The sequence below is a fragment of the Macaca fascicularis genome, chromosome 6 (genome assembly GCF_037993035.2).
Source record: "Macaca fascicularis isolate 582-1 chromosome 6, T2T-MFA8v1.1".
NCBI classification, from domain to species: Eukaryota; Metazoa; Chordata; class Mammalia; order Primates; family Cercopithecidae; genus Macaca; species Macaca fascicularis.
In genome coordinates, this window is record NC_088380.1 from 87,012,858 (window position 1) to 87,028,998 (window position 16,141).

The window sequence follows — 16,141 nt, forward strand, 5'->3', positions numbered from 1 at the left end:
GTTGTACATTTAAGTGAGAACTGTGGCATTTGTCTTTCTGTGCCTTATTTCATTTAGGGTAATATCCTCCAATTCCATCTGTGATGTCACAAATTACAAAGTTATTTTTATTTTTTAAAGTCTGACTAGTGTTCCATTGTGTGTATATGAATTTTTTGGTATTCATTTATGCTCTGATAGACATTTAGGTTTATTCCATAACTTGACTATTGTCTAGTGCTGCAGTGAATATGAGAATACAGATGTCTTTTCCACATTCTGATTTTAAAACTTTCAGGTAAATACTCAGAAGTGGGATTGCTGAATCATATGGTAATTCTTTTTTTTTTTTTTTTGAGACAGAGTCTCGCTCTGTCAACCAGGCTGAAGTGCAATGACACGATCTCCGCTCACTGCAAGCTCCACCTTCCTGGTTCATGCCATTCTCCTGCCTCAGCCTCCCGAGTAGCTGGGATTACAGGCGCCCGCCACCAGGCCCAACTAATTTTTTGTGTTTTTAGTAGAGACGGGGTTTCACCATGTTAGCCAGGATGGTCTCGATCTCCTGACCTCGTGACCCGCCCACCTCGGCCTCCCAAAGTGCTGGGATTACAGGCGTGAGCCACTGCTCCCAGCATCATATGGTAATTCTATTTTTAGTTCTTTGAGAATCCTCCATACTGTTTCCATAATGGTTATGCTGATTTATATTCCTACCAACAGGGTACAAAAGTTCCCTTTTTTCCACCTCCTTGCAAATGTTTGTTGTTTTTGTTGATAATGGCCATTCTCACAGATAGGAGGTGATATCTAATTGTGATTTTAATTTCTATCTCCCTAATGATTAGTGATGATGAGCATTTTTTCAATTATTTGTCAGTTATTCAGATGTATTCTTTGGAGAAATATCTATTCAGGTCAATCTCTCACGTTTTTATTGGATTATCTGTTTTGTTTCTATAGAGCTGTTTGATTTCCTCTTATATTTTGGATATTAGCCCCTTATCAAATGTATGTACTACAGATATTTTCTTCATTCTGTAGGTTGTCCCTTCACTCTGCTAATTGTTTCATTTGATGTGCAGAAGCTTTCGAGTTTGATGTAATCTCATTTGTCTGTCTTTGCTTTTGTTTCCTACGCTTTTAATGTCAAATCTGAAAAAAAAACAACAAAAAAATCGTTGCCCAGACCAGTGCTGTATAAATTCCACCCTGTTTTCTGCTTGTAGTTTTATAGTTTCAGGTCTTATGTTTAAATCTTTAATCCATTTCGAGTTGATACTTGTATGTGGTATGAGATAGGGGTCCAATTTCATATGGCTATCCAGTTTTCCCTACATCATTTATTGATGAGATTGTCCTTTTCCCATTAAATATTCTTTTTACCTCTGTCAAGAATCGATTGACTATAGATGTATGAGTTGTTCTCTGGACTCTCTATTCTGTTCCATTGGTCAATGTGTCTGTTTTGTATGCCTATTTACAAATAGGCATAAAATGTTTCTGTTTATAAAAATAAAACACTACTATGCTGTTTTAATTACTACTCCTTTGTAGTATAGTTTGAACACTTTGTTCTTTTTGCTTATGATTGCCTTGGTTATTTGGGGGGGTGTGTGTGTGTGTGTGTGTGTGTGTGTGTGTGTGTGTGTGTATTTCCATATAAATTTTAGGATTCTTTTTTTCTACATCTATGAGAAATAATGTTGGAATTTTGATACAGATTGCATTGAATCTTAAATCACTTTAGGTAGTATGGATATTTTAACAATATTCTTCCAGTCAATGAACATGGGATATCTTTCTATTTGTTTGTGTTTTCTTCCATTTCTTTCTTTAATGTTTTATAGTTGTAAGTGTCCAGGTATTTCACCTCGATTAATATATTCCTAAGTATTTTTTTGTAGCTACTGTAAGTAGGATTGCTCTATATCTCAGAGGAAAAGCTTTCAGTTTTTTCCCTTTGAGTATGATGTTATCTGTGTGTGTGTCACATATGGCCCTTCTTGTGTTGAGGTACATTTCTTCTGTACCTAATTTGTTGAGGTTTTTTTTTTTTTTTAATAAAAGGACATTAAATTATTTTTCAAATGCTTTTTCTGCATTTTGTGAGATGATCATATGATTTTTGTGTTTCGTTCTGTTAATGTAGTGTATCACATTTATTGATTTGCATATTTGAACCATCTTTGCATACCACAAATAAATCCCACTGATTATTGTGAAAGATCCTTGTAAGGTGTTGTAGAATTTGGTTTGCTAATATTTTGTTGAGGATTTTTTAAATCTGTAATCTTCAAGGATATTGACCTGTAGTTATATTTTCTTGGGATGTTCTTTTCTGGCTTTGGGATTAGAGTAATACTAGCCTCATAAAAAGAGTTTGGAAGTATTCTGTCCTCTTTGATTTTTTTTGAATAGTTTGTAGAGAATTGGTATTAGTTCTTGAAATGTTTGTAGAAGTCAGCAGTGAAGCTATCAGGTTTTGGGTTTTTTGTTGGTGGAAGACTTTATTACGACTAGAAACTCCTCTCGTTATTGGTCAGTTCAGAATTTCCATTTCTTCATGATTCAGTCTTGTAGGTTGTATGTATCTAGGAATTTGTTCATTTCCTCAAAGTATTCATTTTTTTGCTATATAATTGTTTATAATAACCTTTTATGATCCTTTGTGTTTCTGTGATGTCAGTTGAAATGTCTTCTCTTTTATTTCTGATTTTATTTGAGTCTTTTATCTTCTTCTTTTGGTTAGTCTAGCTAAAGATTTGTTAATTTTATTTTTATTTAGAAAAACTTAGTTTTGTTGCTATTTTGTATTTTCTAGTTTCTATTTCATTTGTTTCCGCTGTGATCTTTTTATTATCTCTTTTTTTTCTGTGAACTGTGAGCTTAGTTTGCTTTTCTTTGTTTATTTTCTTTAGATGTAACATTGTTTATTTGCAACATGTCTTCTTTTTTGATGTGGCTATTTATTGCCATAAATTTTTTTTCTTAGAACTGTGCATTTCATAAATTAAGGATGTTCATCATCACTAGGCCTACCTTACAGGAATTGCTAAAGGGAGTTTTTTATGTCAAAATAAGGGCTGATAATTAATAACAATAAAGTTATAAAAGCACAGAACCTAAGGGTATAAGTAATACTGATCAATATTCAGAATATTTTAGGACTGTAATGGTGGTGTGTAGTGTAATTTTATCCTTAGTACAAGGGTTAAAGGACAAAATTATTAATTGCAACCACAGCTACAATAAACTTTCAAGGGATATATTTTATAATATGATGTAATTTAGACTTCAGAAACATAAAATGGCTGGGTAAAAGTGTTGAGTTGTATTTAATCAATGTTAAGCTGCTATCAGGTTAAAATAGACAGAAGTGTAAGATATTCTTTGTAAGCCTCATGGTAGCCAAAAGGTAAAAGTCTATACGAGATGCACAGAAAATAAAATGAAATTCAAAAGATTCAAGACATACCGCTACAGGAAGCTATCAAACCACAAAAGAAAATTGCAAGAGATGAAGAAGGAAACAAACTATCTTTAAGAAAAAAAAAAAACCTAACAACAGAAAATAATTAACAAAATGGCAAGAAAGTTAGTCCTTTCTTTACCTATCAGTAATTATACTGAGTGTAAATGGGTTATATTCTCCTATAAAAGACAAGGAGTAAATGAATGGACACACAGACACACACACACACACACAGACACACACACACACACACACACACACAAGACCCAACTACATGCTACCTACAAGGAATTCACTTCACTTTTGAGGATGTACATAGACTGAAAGTGATGAAATGGAAAAAGATATTCTACATAAATGGAAACGAAAAATCAGCAGGAGTAGCAATACTTACAGCAGAAAAAAATAGACTTTAAGTCAAAAGCTGTAAAAAGAATAAAATGAAGGCATTATATAATGGTAAAGTAGTCAGTTTGCCAAGAGGCTATAACAATTATGAATACATATGTACCCAACAATGGAGCACCTAAATATATAAAGCAAACATTAAAGAGTATACAGAGATAGACTATAATACAGTAACAGTAGAGAACTTCAGTGCACCACTTTCAATAATGGACAGATAATGTAGTCAGAAAATTAATAAGGCAGCATTAGACTTAAGCAGCACTTTAAATGAAATGAACCTTAACAGACATATACAGAGTAGTCCATCTTAACACCAACAGGATACACAATCTTCTTAAATGTACACAGATCATTTCCGGGATAGATTATAGGTTAGTTCACAAAGCACATCATAGCAAGTTTAGGAAGACTGAAATCATATCATGTACCTTTTCTGACCACAATTCTATGAAACTAGAAATCAATTACAGGAAGAATTTCAGAAAATTCAGAAGTATGCTGAAATCAGCAACATGCTTCTGAACAACCAATAGGTCAGTTGAGAAGTTAAGAGGAAAATTTAAAAATATCTTTAGACAAACAAAAATGAAAACATGGTATGCCAAAATTTATGGGATGTTGTAAAATTTTGCTTGTCTGGGAAATTTTTTATTTCCTTCTTATTTTTGAAAGACACCTTTGCTGGGTAAAGTATTATTGGTTGGCAGCATTTTTTTTATGCTCCCTCTGAGCAGTTTGAATGTATCAGCCCACTCTCTCCTGGTCTGGGGTTTCTGCTAAGAAGTTTACTGTTAGTTTTATTGGGACCCCTTTGTGTGTGATTTCTTTATTATCTTTTGCTGTTTTCAGAATTTTTTCTTTCTTTTTAATTTTTGATAGTTTTATAATTACATGTTATGGTCAACTCCTCTTTGGTTTGAATTTGGTTGGAGATCTCCTTTCTTCATGTACCTGGATGATGGCTTCCTTCTTCTGATTAGGGAACTTTTCATTAGTTATTTCTTTCATATGCATCTTCCCACTTTTTTTTTTTTTCTTCTTAATTCCTGTTATGTATAGGTTAGGTCTCTTGATGGTGCTCCATAATCCCCATAGGTTCCCCTCCTGCCTTCTCCTCCTCCCCTCCCCTCCCCTCTTCTTTCCTTTTCTCTTCTTTCTTTTCTTTTTTTATTTTCTCCTCTGACTAATTTCAAATGTCCATCTTCAAGCTCACTGATTCTTCAGCTTCCTCAAGGCAGCTGTTCAAGCTTCCTATTTCATTTTTCCGTTTAGTCATTGTATTCTTTATCTCCTGGATTTCCATTTTTTAATTGTTTATATTTCTTTGTGAGACTTTTCGTTTTGTTCATGTATTGTTTTCAAAATTTAATTTTCTGTTTGTATATTTTTGTAGTTAACTTTTTTTTTTCCTTCTCAAAAGAGTCAAGGTTTCACTCTATCTCCCAGGCTGGACACTGGAGTGCAGGGACAAAATCATAGTTCACCATAGCCTTGAATTCCTGGGCACAAGGGATCCTCCTGCCTCAGCCTCCTGAGTTGCTGGAACTAGAGGTGTGAGCCACCATGCACGGCCCATTTAACTTTTTAATAAGGATTATTCTGAATTCTTTTTTTTTTTTTACACCATTTTATGGATTCCATTTTCTTTGAGATTCATTATTGGAGCTTTATTCGTTTCTTTTGGAGGTGTCATGATTTCCTGAGTCTTTGTAATCCCGTATCCTTGTATTGGTGTTTGCACATTTGTGGAGACAACCACTTTTTCCAGCTTTTACAGGTGTTCATTGGCAGGGATAGAACTTTACTATTTATTCTAGCCTATACTTCTGGAGGGGCCAGCTAGTAATAACCCTTAGCAGATACAACTTGCTTTTCAGTCCTCTAGAAAGCTGGCCTGCTACCTTTGCTCTGAATTTTTTTTGGGGTAGCTACATAGGTTCTCTTATCTGACAGGACCACTGTCTGAGCTCTGCAATTAGTCTGAGCTGCTGAATGGGCACAGAAATTTCCTCTGATCAGCCTTGGCCACAGGGTGTATTCCTTTATTTGAGTTCAGCAGTTGGACAGGGTTGCAGGAGGGTCCTTGAGGTTAAGTGGATTGGGATGGATGGACCAATTTTTATGCTCAATAGAAATGCTTATTAGAAATGCTCAGTGGGGTAGGAAAGTAGGCTTTGAGGCTAGGGACCACTGTGGTTAAACTCCCTCCTGTGTCAGAACAAGTGCCTGCTTGTTTTCAAAATCTGCTGAGGATCTGTTGTGGGGTGGAGGCTGGCAAGCTTGTCCCAGTTGCTCAGACTGGCTAGTCTTCTAGTAGTTCTCTGTGTAGGCAGGATTACTCCTGGACTGCAGCAGAGAGAGGCTGTAGCTAAGCAGAGGCCCTTCAGGATCTGCTGTGGATTGGAGGCTAACAAGTCTGTCCCAGTGCACAGATCATGAATCTCCTAGCAGATCTTTGTACTTTTAGGATAGTTCTCAAATTGCAGTGAGAGGGGCTAGAGCTAAACTGGACCTGTTCACAATCTGCTGTGGGACAGGGGCTGGTAAGCCTGTTCTGGTATTACTAAGATGGATGGATGCTTCTTTCAGCAGTTCCCTGTCCAGGCAAGATAGTCCCCAGCAAGAGGATTGGAGCTGAGACTAAGCTGTTCCAGGATCTGCTGTGGGATACAGGCAGACACACCTGTCCCAGTGGCTAAGACTTACACAAATCCCAGAAGTTCTTTGCATAGGTGGGATCGTTTCCTCGCTGTGGCAGAGAGGGGTTGGAGCTGAGACAGCCCTGTCAGGATCTACTGTGGGATGGAGGCTGGTAAGCCTGCCGTGGTGACTCAGATATGTGAGTCTCCCAGCAGTTCTCTACATGGGCAGGATACTTCCAGGGCTGTAGGAGAGAAGTGCTGTAGCCAAGAAAGGTCCCCCTTGGGGTCTGCTGTGGGATAGAGGGTAGCAATCCTGTCCCAGTGGCTCAGATGGGTAAGTGTTTTTCTGGGTTTTTGTGTGAGCAGTAATAAGTGGGGACCACAGATGGGGGGGCTGGAGCTGAATTATAGGGTAACTTTTGGGTCCACTGCCAAGACTGATGTTGGTGGGCTGACCAGCCTTTGTGGTGCACTTGGGTATGTAATTCCTCCAGGACCCCTTGGCAGATGGTTTTAGTTGCAAAAGCCAAAGGGGGGCTGAAGCCAAGCCATTTGGCGAACAGGATTGTTTCTGGGTTTGAACCCAGGAGCCCAATCTGTGTGTCTAGGTGCAAGTTTGTACCCTCAAAATGACTTTCCTAAGTCTCGGGCTCTGCTGGGGTTTTACAGCCTCCTACCTGAATCCCAGGACTCCTACAACAAGATTTTTGTTTGTGGATGGGTGCAGAATTCTTATTGTAGGCGTACACATATAATTTTGGAAACTTTATACTCAGTGTTTTGAAAAACATATGAGGCAACATTTAAAAGCCAGTTGACTTCTACATAAAAATAGGAATTTGTTAGTTTCTTGAATAATCTGAATGACAGAACACTAAGGACCGGTACTTACCATTGATAACAACCTGCTTTGCAGTGAGTAATGGCTACCATCTTTATATGGTACTTGTAGTTTCTAGTGTCCCACAGTCCCACTCATCATACAATGGATGCATATGTCCTCACTCCTGATCTTCATGGCTTCTGGAAGTATTAGAACTTGTACCCTAACAAGAGAGAATAGAGGTTGATTTAAATTTTAGGTATAAATTTCAGTCTACTTTGAGAATATATAACCCAAGGGACCTCAGAATAGAGTCTTGCTTATACTTTGGACCTTCTTCTTGCTGGAGTTGTACAAAATGTATTCAGAGATGTGGTCAAAATGACTTAGACTGAGAAATTGAAGCGTGGGAAATAAATATGTAGTTACTCATCCAAGTAGGAATGTAAGTCCTTATGTGCTATTTATAACTGTTACTATCATTTGAACTGTATGAAATTGTCATTTTTATAGGTTAAAAATTGTGAAATGTTGGTAATTTTATATAGTTCCTAGTTTTATATTGCTGAATTTGAGGATATGTTATAGGTTTTGTTTTGTTTTTTCCTCAGACTAAGTTCCTCAATCCTATCACTTGTTCTCTTGTTTGTCATTAAGAAATAGGCAGATAAATGGGTACAGTTTTAAGTAAATGATGGGTTTGTGAGTGGGGGGAAAAGTACATTGTTTATAAGTCTTATTCCTTTTTCATACAAGTGCTTTTAGTTACATTTCAGTTCCGAAAACACCCTTTTTTTTTTTTTTTTAAGTAGAAAACTGTATATAAGCTTAATTGGTGATGTTTCATAGGAACACCCTCACTCTTTTGGAATTGAAATATGAGAGGTGTCAAAAATTTTGAGGCTTAAGAAATCATAATTACTAAGTTCTTGTTGAAAAAAGACTGCTGCTTAGTTAATGCTGTTTCAGGTACTATCTTATCTCTTCAGTTCTGTTAAGTGTCATTCTCACATGAAACTGCAATTAGAACTAAAGTGTTCTTGTGACAGTCTAGAAAGTTTCCAAAATGATAAGTGTACTCTCATCCTTTCTGCCAAGTTTATTTGTAATCAAAAGTGGCTGTTAATAATATGAAGGAAATTATAGTCTTGGAACTTAGGGTCCAATTTTAAGGGCACCTTGGAGCTAGGTATTAAATAGTATGTGGGAAATTTGTTCATGCATTAGGTCATTTTATTGCTTTTTAATACCCACTTTATAGGGTTAGAGTAGGAAAGGAGAGGAAGTGAAATTTATATTTAGCACTGAAACTAATGATTATTAATGGTGTTTGTAAAAGATAAGCAGAGGAAATGAGAAGTAATATGATATTTGGAATGGCAGCAACTGGCATTCCACAGTCATGAGAGGTAATTAAGGAAGGACTGTGACCTCAACCAAGAGGCCTTATTTTTTAGACTTATTTTATAGTACTAATGCTGTATTCCTAAAGCATCAGATTAATTTAATGTCTCCCTTGTACATCAGCTGTATATTACAAGTTTTTGAATAAGATTATGTTAGCAGTTGTAACTGTATTTTACTACCTTATGGTGACCAAACATCGTGGTTTGCCTGGAATTGAGAGATTTTCTAGGTCTTGGGACTTTGTTTGAAAATTAGGAAAATACCAGGATATGTATTTCCTGGTATTACCTGGTAATACCTTACTTTCAAAATTACTAAAATGGAGTTAATTCTCACATGATTAGAAGGGTATTTAGTAATCCTGTGAATTCTTTACACTTAATGTTTAGAAAAAAGTCTAACTTGAAAATATTATTTTAGGAAAGCACTTTTTATATAGAAGTGTTGCTGAATATTTTTGTTTTAATTGCTTTGGAAATTTAAAGGCAAATTGACGTTGTGGTAATTTTTTAAAAAAAAAAATCTTAATTTACCCTTTGGTAGCACTAACCAGCAAGTTGGCAGGCTGTTAATAATGAAAATGCTAGCAATAAATTATTCAGTAAAAAAACCTTTAATGTGGGGAGTGGGAATTCTGATAAAAAGGTAAAATGCAAATAGTCGGTGCTTTTAAAACATACTAAACAAGAAATAATCCTTTTGTTTGCACTTAGTTTTAATTGTGTGATTGTCTCAGAAGTGAATAACCTAGTAGTAGTTGCATAAACCTTTCTTTCCTTTTTTCTAGCAATTATATATGTTCCTGTCTTTGAATTTTTATAATGTGATAAGACTTTAAAACAATCTGTGACCACACTTTTGTTTGCAATTTAAATTTTCTCTTTTAAGAATAAAAATAATAAGGTCAAACAAAATAATATAACCAGGAATCTAATTACAGACTATTAACAGCATATGCTGTGTGCTAATCTTTATTCTGAACTCACTTTAGGTATCAGCCTACTTTTTTCAACAAGGGGGCACTTAAGTTAATTGCTTCATTAGAAACATGCATTTAGCACTTTCTGATCTGTAAGTGCAACTCTTTGGCAGAGCTGCAGAAGTTTGAACACCTGCAGCCCAAGCAGCTTAAAAAGAAGTCATAATTTACTATAAAGGAAAATAAAAGAAGCCCAAGTTCAAAATGGTGTTATCAATGATATAGTGTTGTAACTAACTTGAGCTGACCTAAGAGAGAGAGTTGGCTTTTGCACTGCTCCTTATCAGCATCCAAAAGGGCATACAAAATTCTTTGTAAACTAATTTAAAAAGTGTCTTGTTTATTCAGAAGCAACTGTGAATGGTATTTGTTCAGACCTTAGATCACATCAACTGCATACCAGCCAACAACTTATTTCTCTTCTAAGAGAGAGGCCAAGTATCAAAGACACAAAGTACTAAAGATAAGCTTCTCAATTCTCAACTGTTCTGAACTCTCAATAAAGCTACTGATGTACAAATTGGGGTGGGACCCAACTGTTTCCACCTGCAGGCTTGTCTTAGATCCTTGGCTCTGCCTGGGAGAGGTGCTGATACTAATGTGACCTTTAGTGCCCTTAGAAAACAAAACACAGGCTTTCTTATAGCCCTAATCAATCAGTCCCTCTGAAGAGTATTCCACCCCCTTTCTTCAAGTAGTCCTGGGGCAAAAAACTATGGCTCACTATTCCTGTTTACAGGGCTGGTGAAAGCAAAGGGATCGTTCATTTCCTCTTATTGAATCTTAAAAGACATTCCAAGTCATCTTTTTTTCTGTTTCCATGGGTGATTCTTATTAGATGTTTTGTACTTGATATTTTGTAAGAGGGTGATCTCAGTAAGTAAAAGAATGAAGTGCTTTCAAACCTCATTCAAATAGTATGGTATTAGGAAATTAAGACTTATTTGATATAAAGAACATTTCTGAGATGGCTGAGGCACAGGATACTTTTAGGATACTGTGTTGTGACTTATGGGTTATTAATATGTTAATTGCTTAAATATGGTTCACAGGTAGTCTCCAAAGTTTCAAATATGAGTTTACTAAATAATAGAATCTTTAAAATAAAATCATATCATTTTTGTTATGAATACCTAGAATTAGAAAATTGGAAAATATTTGAAACATGAATAATTCAAAGATGTTCTTAAAATTGATCCCCAGATGTCTTTTTAACATCATTGAGATTAAAGCCCTTTATATTATTGTGAAAGTAGGAGTTACTGACAGGTATCTGGAATATTGAATTTTAAACTAAATTTTCTCTATAATTAGAAATTTGTCACTTGGTTCAAATATGGTTTTAAAAAAAGCAATGAAACTAATTGCTATTTCACAGTAATTGTAAGTGCTGTATTTTCCTTTCAAAAAATTATATTAATAGTAACAATAACCATGGTTCTTAAGGTAAGTTTAAGAAAAAATGATCTGCATAAGTATGTGTGCATCTGTGTATGTTTGTATGGAAATACTGTACAGGCAAAAAATGCTATGCCATTAGTTGTTTCTGTACCATCCTATGTACCCCACCCCCAAAATTGTGGGTTTTGGGCCAATTAGAATTATGTAAGCCTTGAACTATATGTGTTTTTCAATGATTGGCATAGAAAAACAGTAACACAGATTTTCCAGTAATTTTCAAATTTAAGGATTACAGAGCATGTGAATAATTTACTGCATGTTAAGTGTATTGGCTAATTGATCTAAAATAAAATATCCACAAATGGATAAAGCATTTCAGAATTAAGTACATCTAGGCAAAGGACCTCTTTGTAGGAAAAAATTTTGACTAAATGGAATATTTAAAAATAATAATTTTTTTCAATGATTATGATGTCAAACCTACAAACTTAAATATACCTAAAATTTTTACATGCCTAATTGATGGGGCTACAAGGATTACTTTATAATGGTTTTTAAAAGGATCATCTAGTAAGAGATTCTTGCTATGTGATTAAATAATAGTTGTAATATTTTCATGTTGGAAGTTTGTGCTTTGTTCCTGATCCTGACTTTTTATAATGTTTTCTTTTTGCATTTTTATAATTTTTATGTTATTTCTCTAGTTTTGCTTATTAGCTTCTACAGTATAAGCATCTTTTAATGAAACTCACAAAATCAATTTTACAGTATCAGGTGTTACAGTATTAGAACAAATATAGGTATTTGCTTGAACTAAGTAGTATGTGTCATTTTACAGTCTGATAAATTTGAAGTCAATCTGGGCAAGATTCTAGAGTGATTTGCCAGAAGAATTGCTTTTGGATTAAAAGAAAAAGAACCTATCATTGCTATAAATAAGAGTAGGATCACTAATTAACAGTTTTAATTTCTTTTTTTGTTGTTGTTCTTTTAGATAGCGTTGATAGACTGGTAGAGTAGATAGATTTTGCCAAGGATTCTCCTTATATTCTTGTGACTTAGAAATATAAGTGGTGTTCCCACATAGTGTTGATGATTGATGTCTTCTCGAGGGTGTTTCTAATGGCAGACTATACAGGTCTATGCCTGAGCTTGTCCTGCTCAACATTTTATGTGCATGACTTGAATACTTAGAAGAAGAGGTTTATCAGATTTCTAGATGACAAAGTCAGAGAGATAGTAAACGTGTTGGGTCACAGGAACAGAATCACTATTCAATAACAATGTAACCTTAACAAGCCAATGTAAAACATAAAATTGAACCCCAGCAAACACATCAGACAACATCAACAAAAATTACAAAGGATAGAGTAAAAATGACTTAGTAATAACATATGTAGAAAAACAACTAAACAAGGTTTAGTTTATATTAAACTCAAATAGGAGTTTTTAGAATGATGTAGCTGCCAAAAACACAACAAAATACCCTCAACACAACCCCATCACTCTCACTATCATTAAAAACAGTAATTAAAACCGAATATGATATTTCTTTGAAATTATAGAAGTGCACTATTTAGGATGAAGTAATAATCTTTGTCTATTTTTTAATTGTTTATAGAACAACTAGAGTACCAGTTGGGACTCAGTGAACTATGCTTTGAGTGGCAGAGATTAACTGTAGTAAATTTTTTGGAGATTAATCAAACTAGTGAGGGTATCAGAAATCATCTTATAAGAACTGTTTTCACTGCAAGCATATAGTCTTGAGAAGAGGCCTGTTGTGTGTAAGACGATCTAGACTTAATCTGTATGGCCCCTACTGGTATTACTAGGAAAAATGGGTAGAATTCATGGGTGACAGATTTGAAATAATTTTAAATGAATCCAAGGATGAGTATTTGTGGAAAGACTTCTTTGGGACAGGCGTAGACTTTTCAAATCCTGGGCAGACATATCCAGAAGTCAGCAGTAGGGTATAGGAGATCAGAGTTGGAAACTTTTTTCTTGTAACTTGATCCAGGATCAGAACTGGCTATTTTGTTTCCCACATGTCTCATATGATTGCAGAATATAAGCTTGGTTAACTATCATTTGATGGGAAACTGGAAATAAGTCTTAGTTTTGTTTTAGAGTAGTCTTAAAACAACAGCTCCTTATCTGGCAATGCCTGTCACACGGCAGAAGCTCCCTAAGCATACCTCTTTCATGGTCTAACCCTGTTTCTTTATCTGGTAACTTTAGAAGTCTGGTTTTTCTTAACTTCAGATCTACTAGACTTCCACATTCCTACTGACAAGCCAAGTGCTGTGGTAAGAAGAGCAGGTGGTGGATTTGAGTTGTTGCACCACCACTTAGTGTGTGATCTTGGATATTAAACTTTGCCTCTGTTTTTTGATTCATACAATGAGGATCCTGTTAGTTGCTATATTCATAGGGTTCCAGTAAAGATAGAGCTGATACATATATGTCAACATACTTCCATTAATTATAGTACTTAATGGATTATTATTTGGTCACTAAGAATGCTAGGCGTAAAACTCTGTGCCACCATGAAAAAAGCTGTTTATAAGATTTATTTAAACATGGGTGTCTGTAGATAAAGACAGAGGGAAATGTTTAGATAATCATTGTTTTGGGAAGGACGAGGTTAGGTTTTTAGAATTTTTATATTATGTGGATTTCTGTTTGTTCAAGTAATGAAGTTCTTGTGCAGTTGCAAAGTACTTAACAAATGAATGATGATGATCTTAGATCTGAATCCCTTCTAACTCTAACTTCCAGTATTACATTGTGTACTCCTAATTCTTCTTTTTTTCTTTATTGTATGAAGTAAAAACTTGGGTAACATGAAAACCATGGAAAATGTTTGGAAGAATGTGCAGTCATCAGAGTTCTCATACACCAGTTGTAAACTGGTACAACTCTTTTAGAAAAGTATTTGCTGTGTAGTACCAAAACTGAATATATCCATATCCTCTGATCCAACAATTTTACTCTTAGGTATATACTCAACAGAAATGCATATATATTTGCTAGAGTGTTTCTGGCAGCACTATTTGTAATAGTCAAAACCTAGAAAGTACCCAGATGCCTACCACTAGTAGAATGAATAAATAACCTGTCTTGTACTCATTTAATACACTACTATACTGCCCTGAAAATCATCTTTCACTGTAACACATAGTGCAGATGAATCTTTCAAACATAATGTTGAGCAAAAGAAGCCAGGCACAAAATAGAACATGCTGTATGATTATATTTACATAAAGTACAGAAATATTCAAAGCCCTCATCTCTGTTAGAAGATAGGATAGTGGTTATTTGGAGAGGCCAGTGACTAGAGAGGAGGGAGTGTGAGAATGAATTTTGGGGTAGTGACATTCTGCTTCTTGATCTAGGTTCTACTTACATGGATTTGTTCAATTGTAAAATTCATTGAGTTGTACTTTTGTACTTTTCGTATGTGTGCTTTTCTGTCTATATGTAATACTTAAATACAAAACTTAAAAAATGCAAAAATATTTATTGGCCTCAGGCTGTGATAATCTGATGCAACTCATCTCTATTACAGAGTGCCCCTGTCTCAGTGGATAGGGTGTTTCAGTCACTGAGCCTGGGCGTCTCTGTCTTAGACAAGGCATGACTGGATACTGCCAGCTGTTGGGTTCTGAGATTTCCCCCCCCGCCATTGAATTATGCTTACTCAACTTTTTCATTCCACACGGTGTCTCCAGACAGAGACTAAGATATTTGGTCAATTTTATCCTTTCTAATTACTGCAATATTTCAGTGGTGAGATCACTTCCAGGTCATTCTCACAAGTACTTGCAACCGTTTCTTTTGTGGTAGAGAAACAGCCTGTTGAATCTGGGGAAAATAAATGGTAAAATTTACTCTGCATATTGTTGAGATGATAACTTTTTTTTTTTAGTAGAGACGGGGTTTCACCATGTTGGCTAGACTGGTCTTGAACTCCTGACCTCAGGCAATCCGCCCACCTTGGCCTCCCAAAGTGCTGGGATTACAGGTGTGAGCCACCGTGCCCAGCGGAGATGATAATTTTTATCTTCATTACTTGGAGAAATCACTTTCCATTTATGGGCCTCTGTTTTTCTCCTCTGTAAAAATTGTGAATTAATATTGAAGAAAACTATGAATTTACTGAATGAATACATTATTTACTGAATTTAATGATTGAATCTAATGGTTGAACCTATTATACAGCTTTTTTGTTCTGCTTATTTTCTTATTTCCTTGGTGTTTATGTAGCTGAGAGGCCAGTACAGAAAAACATCATTATTTGAGTTACAGTTTCTTTTAAAAATATTAATTGTATTCTCCTGTTACAGGTATTAAGAAATGGAGAGAAAAATAAGCAGCATCCATCTTACTTCTGAACCCAATATTGCTCATTTTCTGCAAGTATCTTGGGAGAAAACACTGGAATCTGGTTTTGTTATTACACTTACTGATGGTCATTCAGCATGGACTGGGACAGGTAATATTAAAAACAAAGTTTTTAAAAGTAAAATTTGAGTGTGCTATTCTTCAGTCCTCAGGGATACTTCTCCAATAGATATTGGGTAAGATACGAATTTTACTTGCTATTGCTGTCAAATTTATATACAGGTTTGTAATATTTAATGCCACTTTCTATAATTGATAGTAATAGAAAAACAAGAATGTGTCCTAGAAAATTCTGGTTACCATTTGAATCTTAGTAACTTGGATTTGTTCAGAGTTTTAAAATGATCTCTTTATAGAAAATATAAATAGTACTTTCTAAATATATCTTTTCTCAGGACCCCAGGGAAGAAGTCTGGGACAGAGGAAGGAGATTGGTTAGGTAAATGGGTTTGTGTTGCCTTGGGGCAATGGAGTAGTGGTAGGTTATTTATTTATTTATTTTCCCCAATGAACATGTATTACATTTGTAACAACACAGGACCAGAGCCTAAAAATTTGTAATGCAAGGTTCACACCCATATTTAGGATCTTGGCTGTGCTTTTAGGAAATACATTTT

At 35.1% G+C, this 16,141-nt stretch overlaps 1 protein-coding gene across 4 annotated transcripts in view; it reads left to right on the top strand.

Moving 5' to 3' along the window:
• Window positions 1-16,141, top strand: part of XRCC4 (X-ray repair cross complementing 4) — a 289,569-nt gene that overhangs the window by 13,695 nt on the left and 259,733 nt on the right. For 2 of the 4 annotated variants that reach the window (XM_045393995.2, XM_073993768.1), the window contains exon 2: window positions 15,467-15,615. In XM_045393995.2, coding sequence (XP_045249930.2) covers window positions 15,477-15,615 — 139 coding nt within the window. In that variant the 5' untranslated portion in view covers window positions 15,467-15,476. Of the gene's footprint in view, window positions 1-335; window positions 624-15,466; window positions 15,616-16,141 lie in introns of those variants that run through there. The other 2 variants (XM_065546472.2, XM_073993769.1) reach the window with 2 other exon arrangements.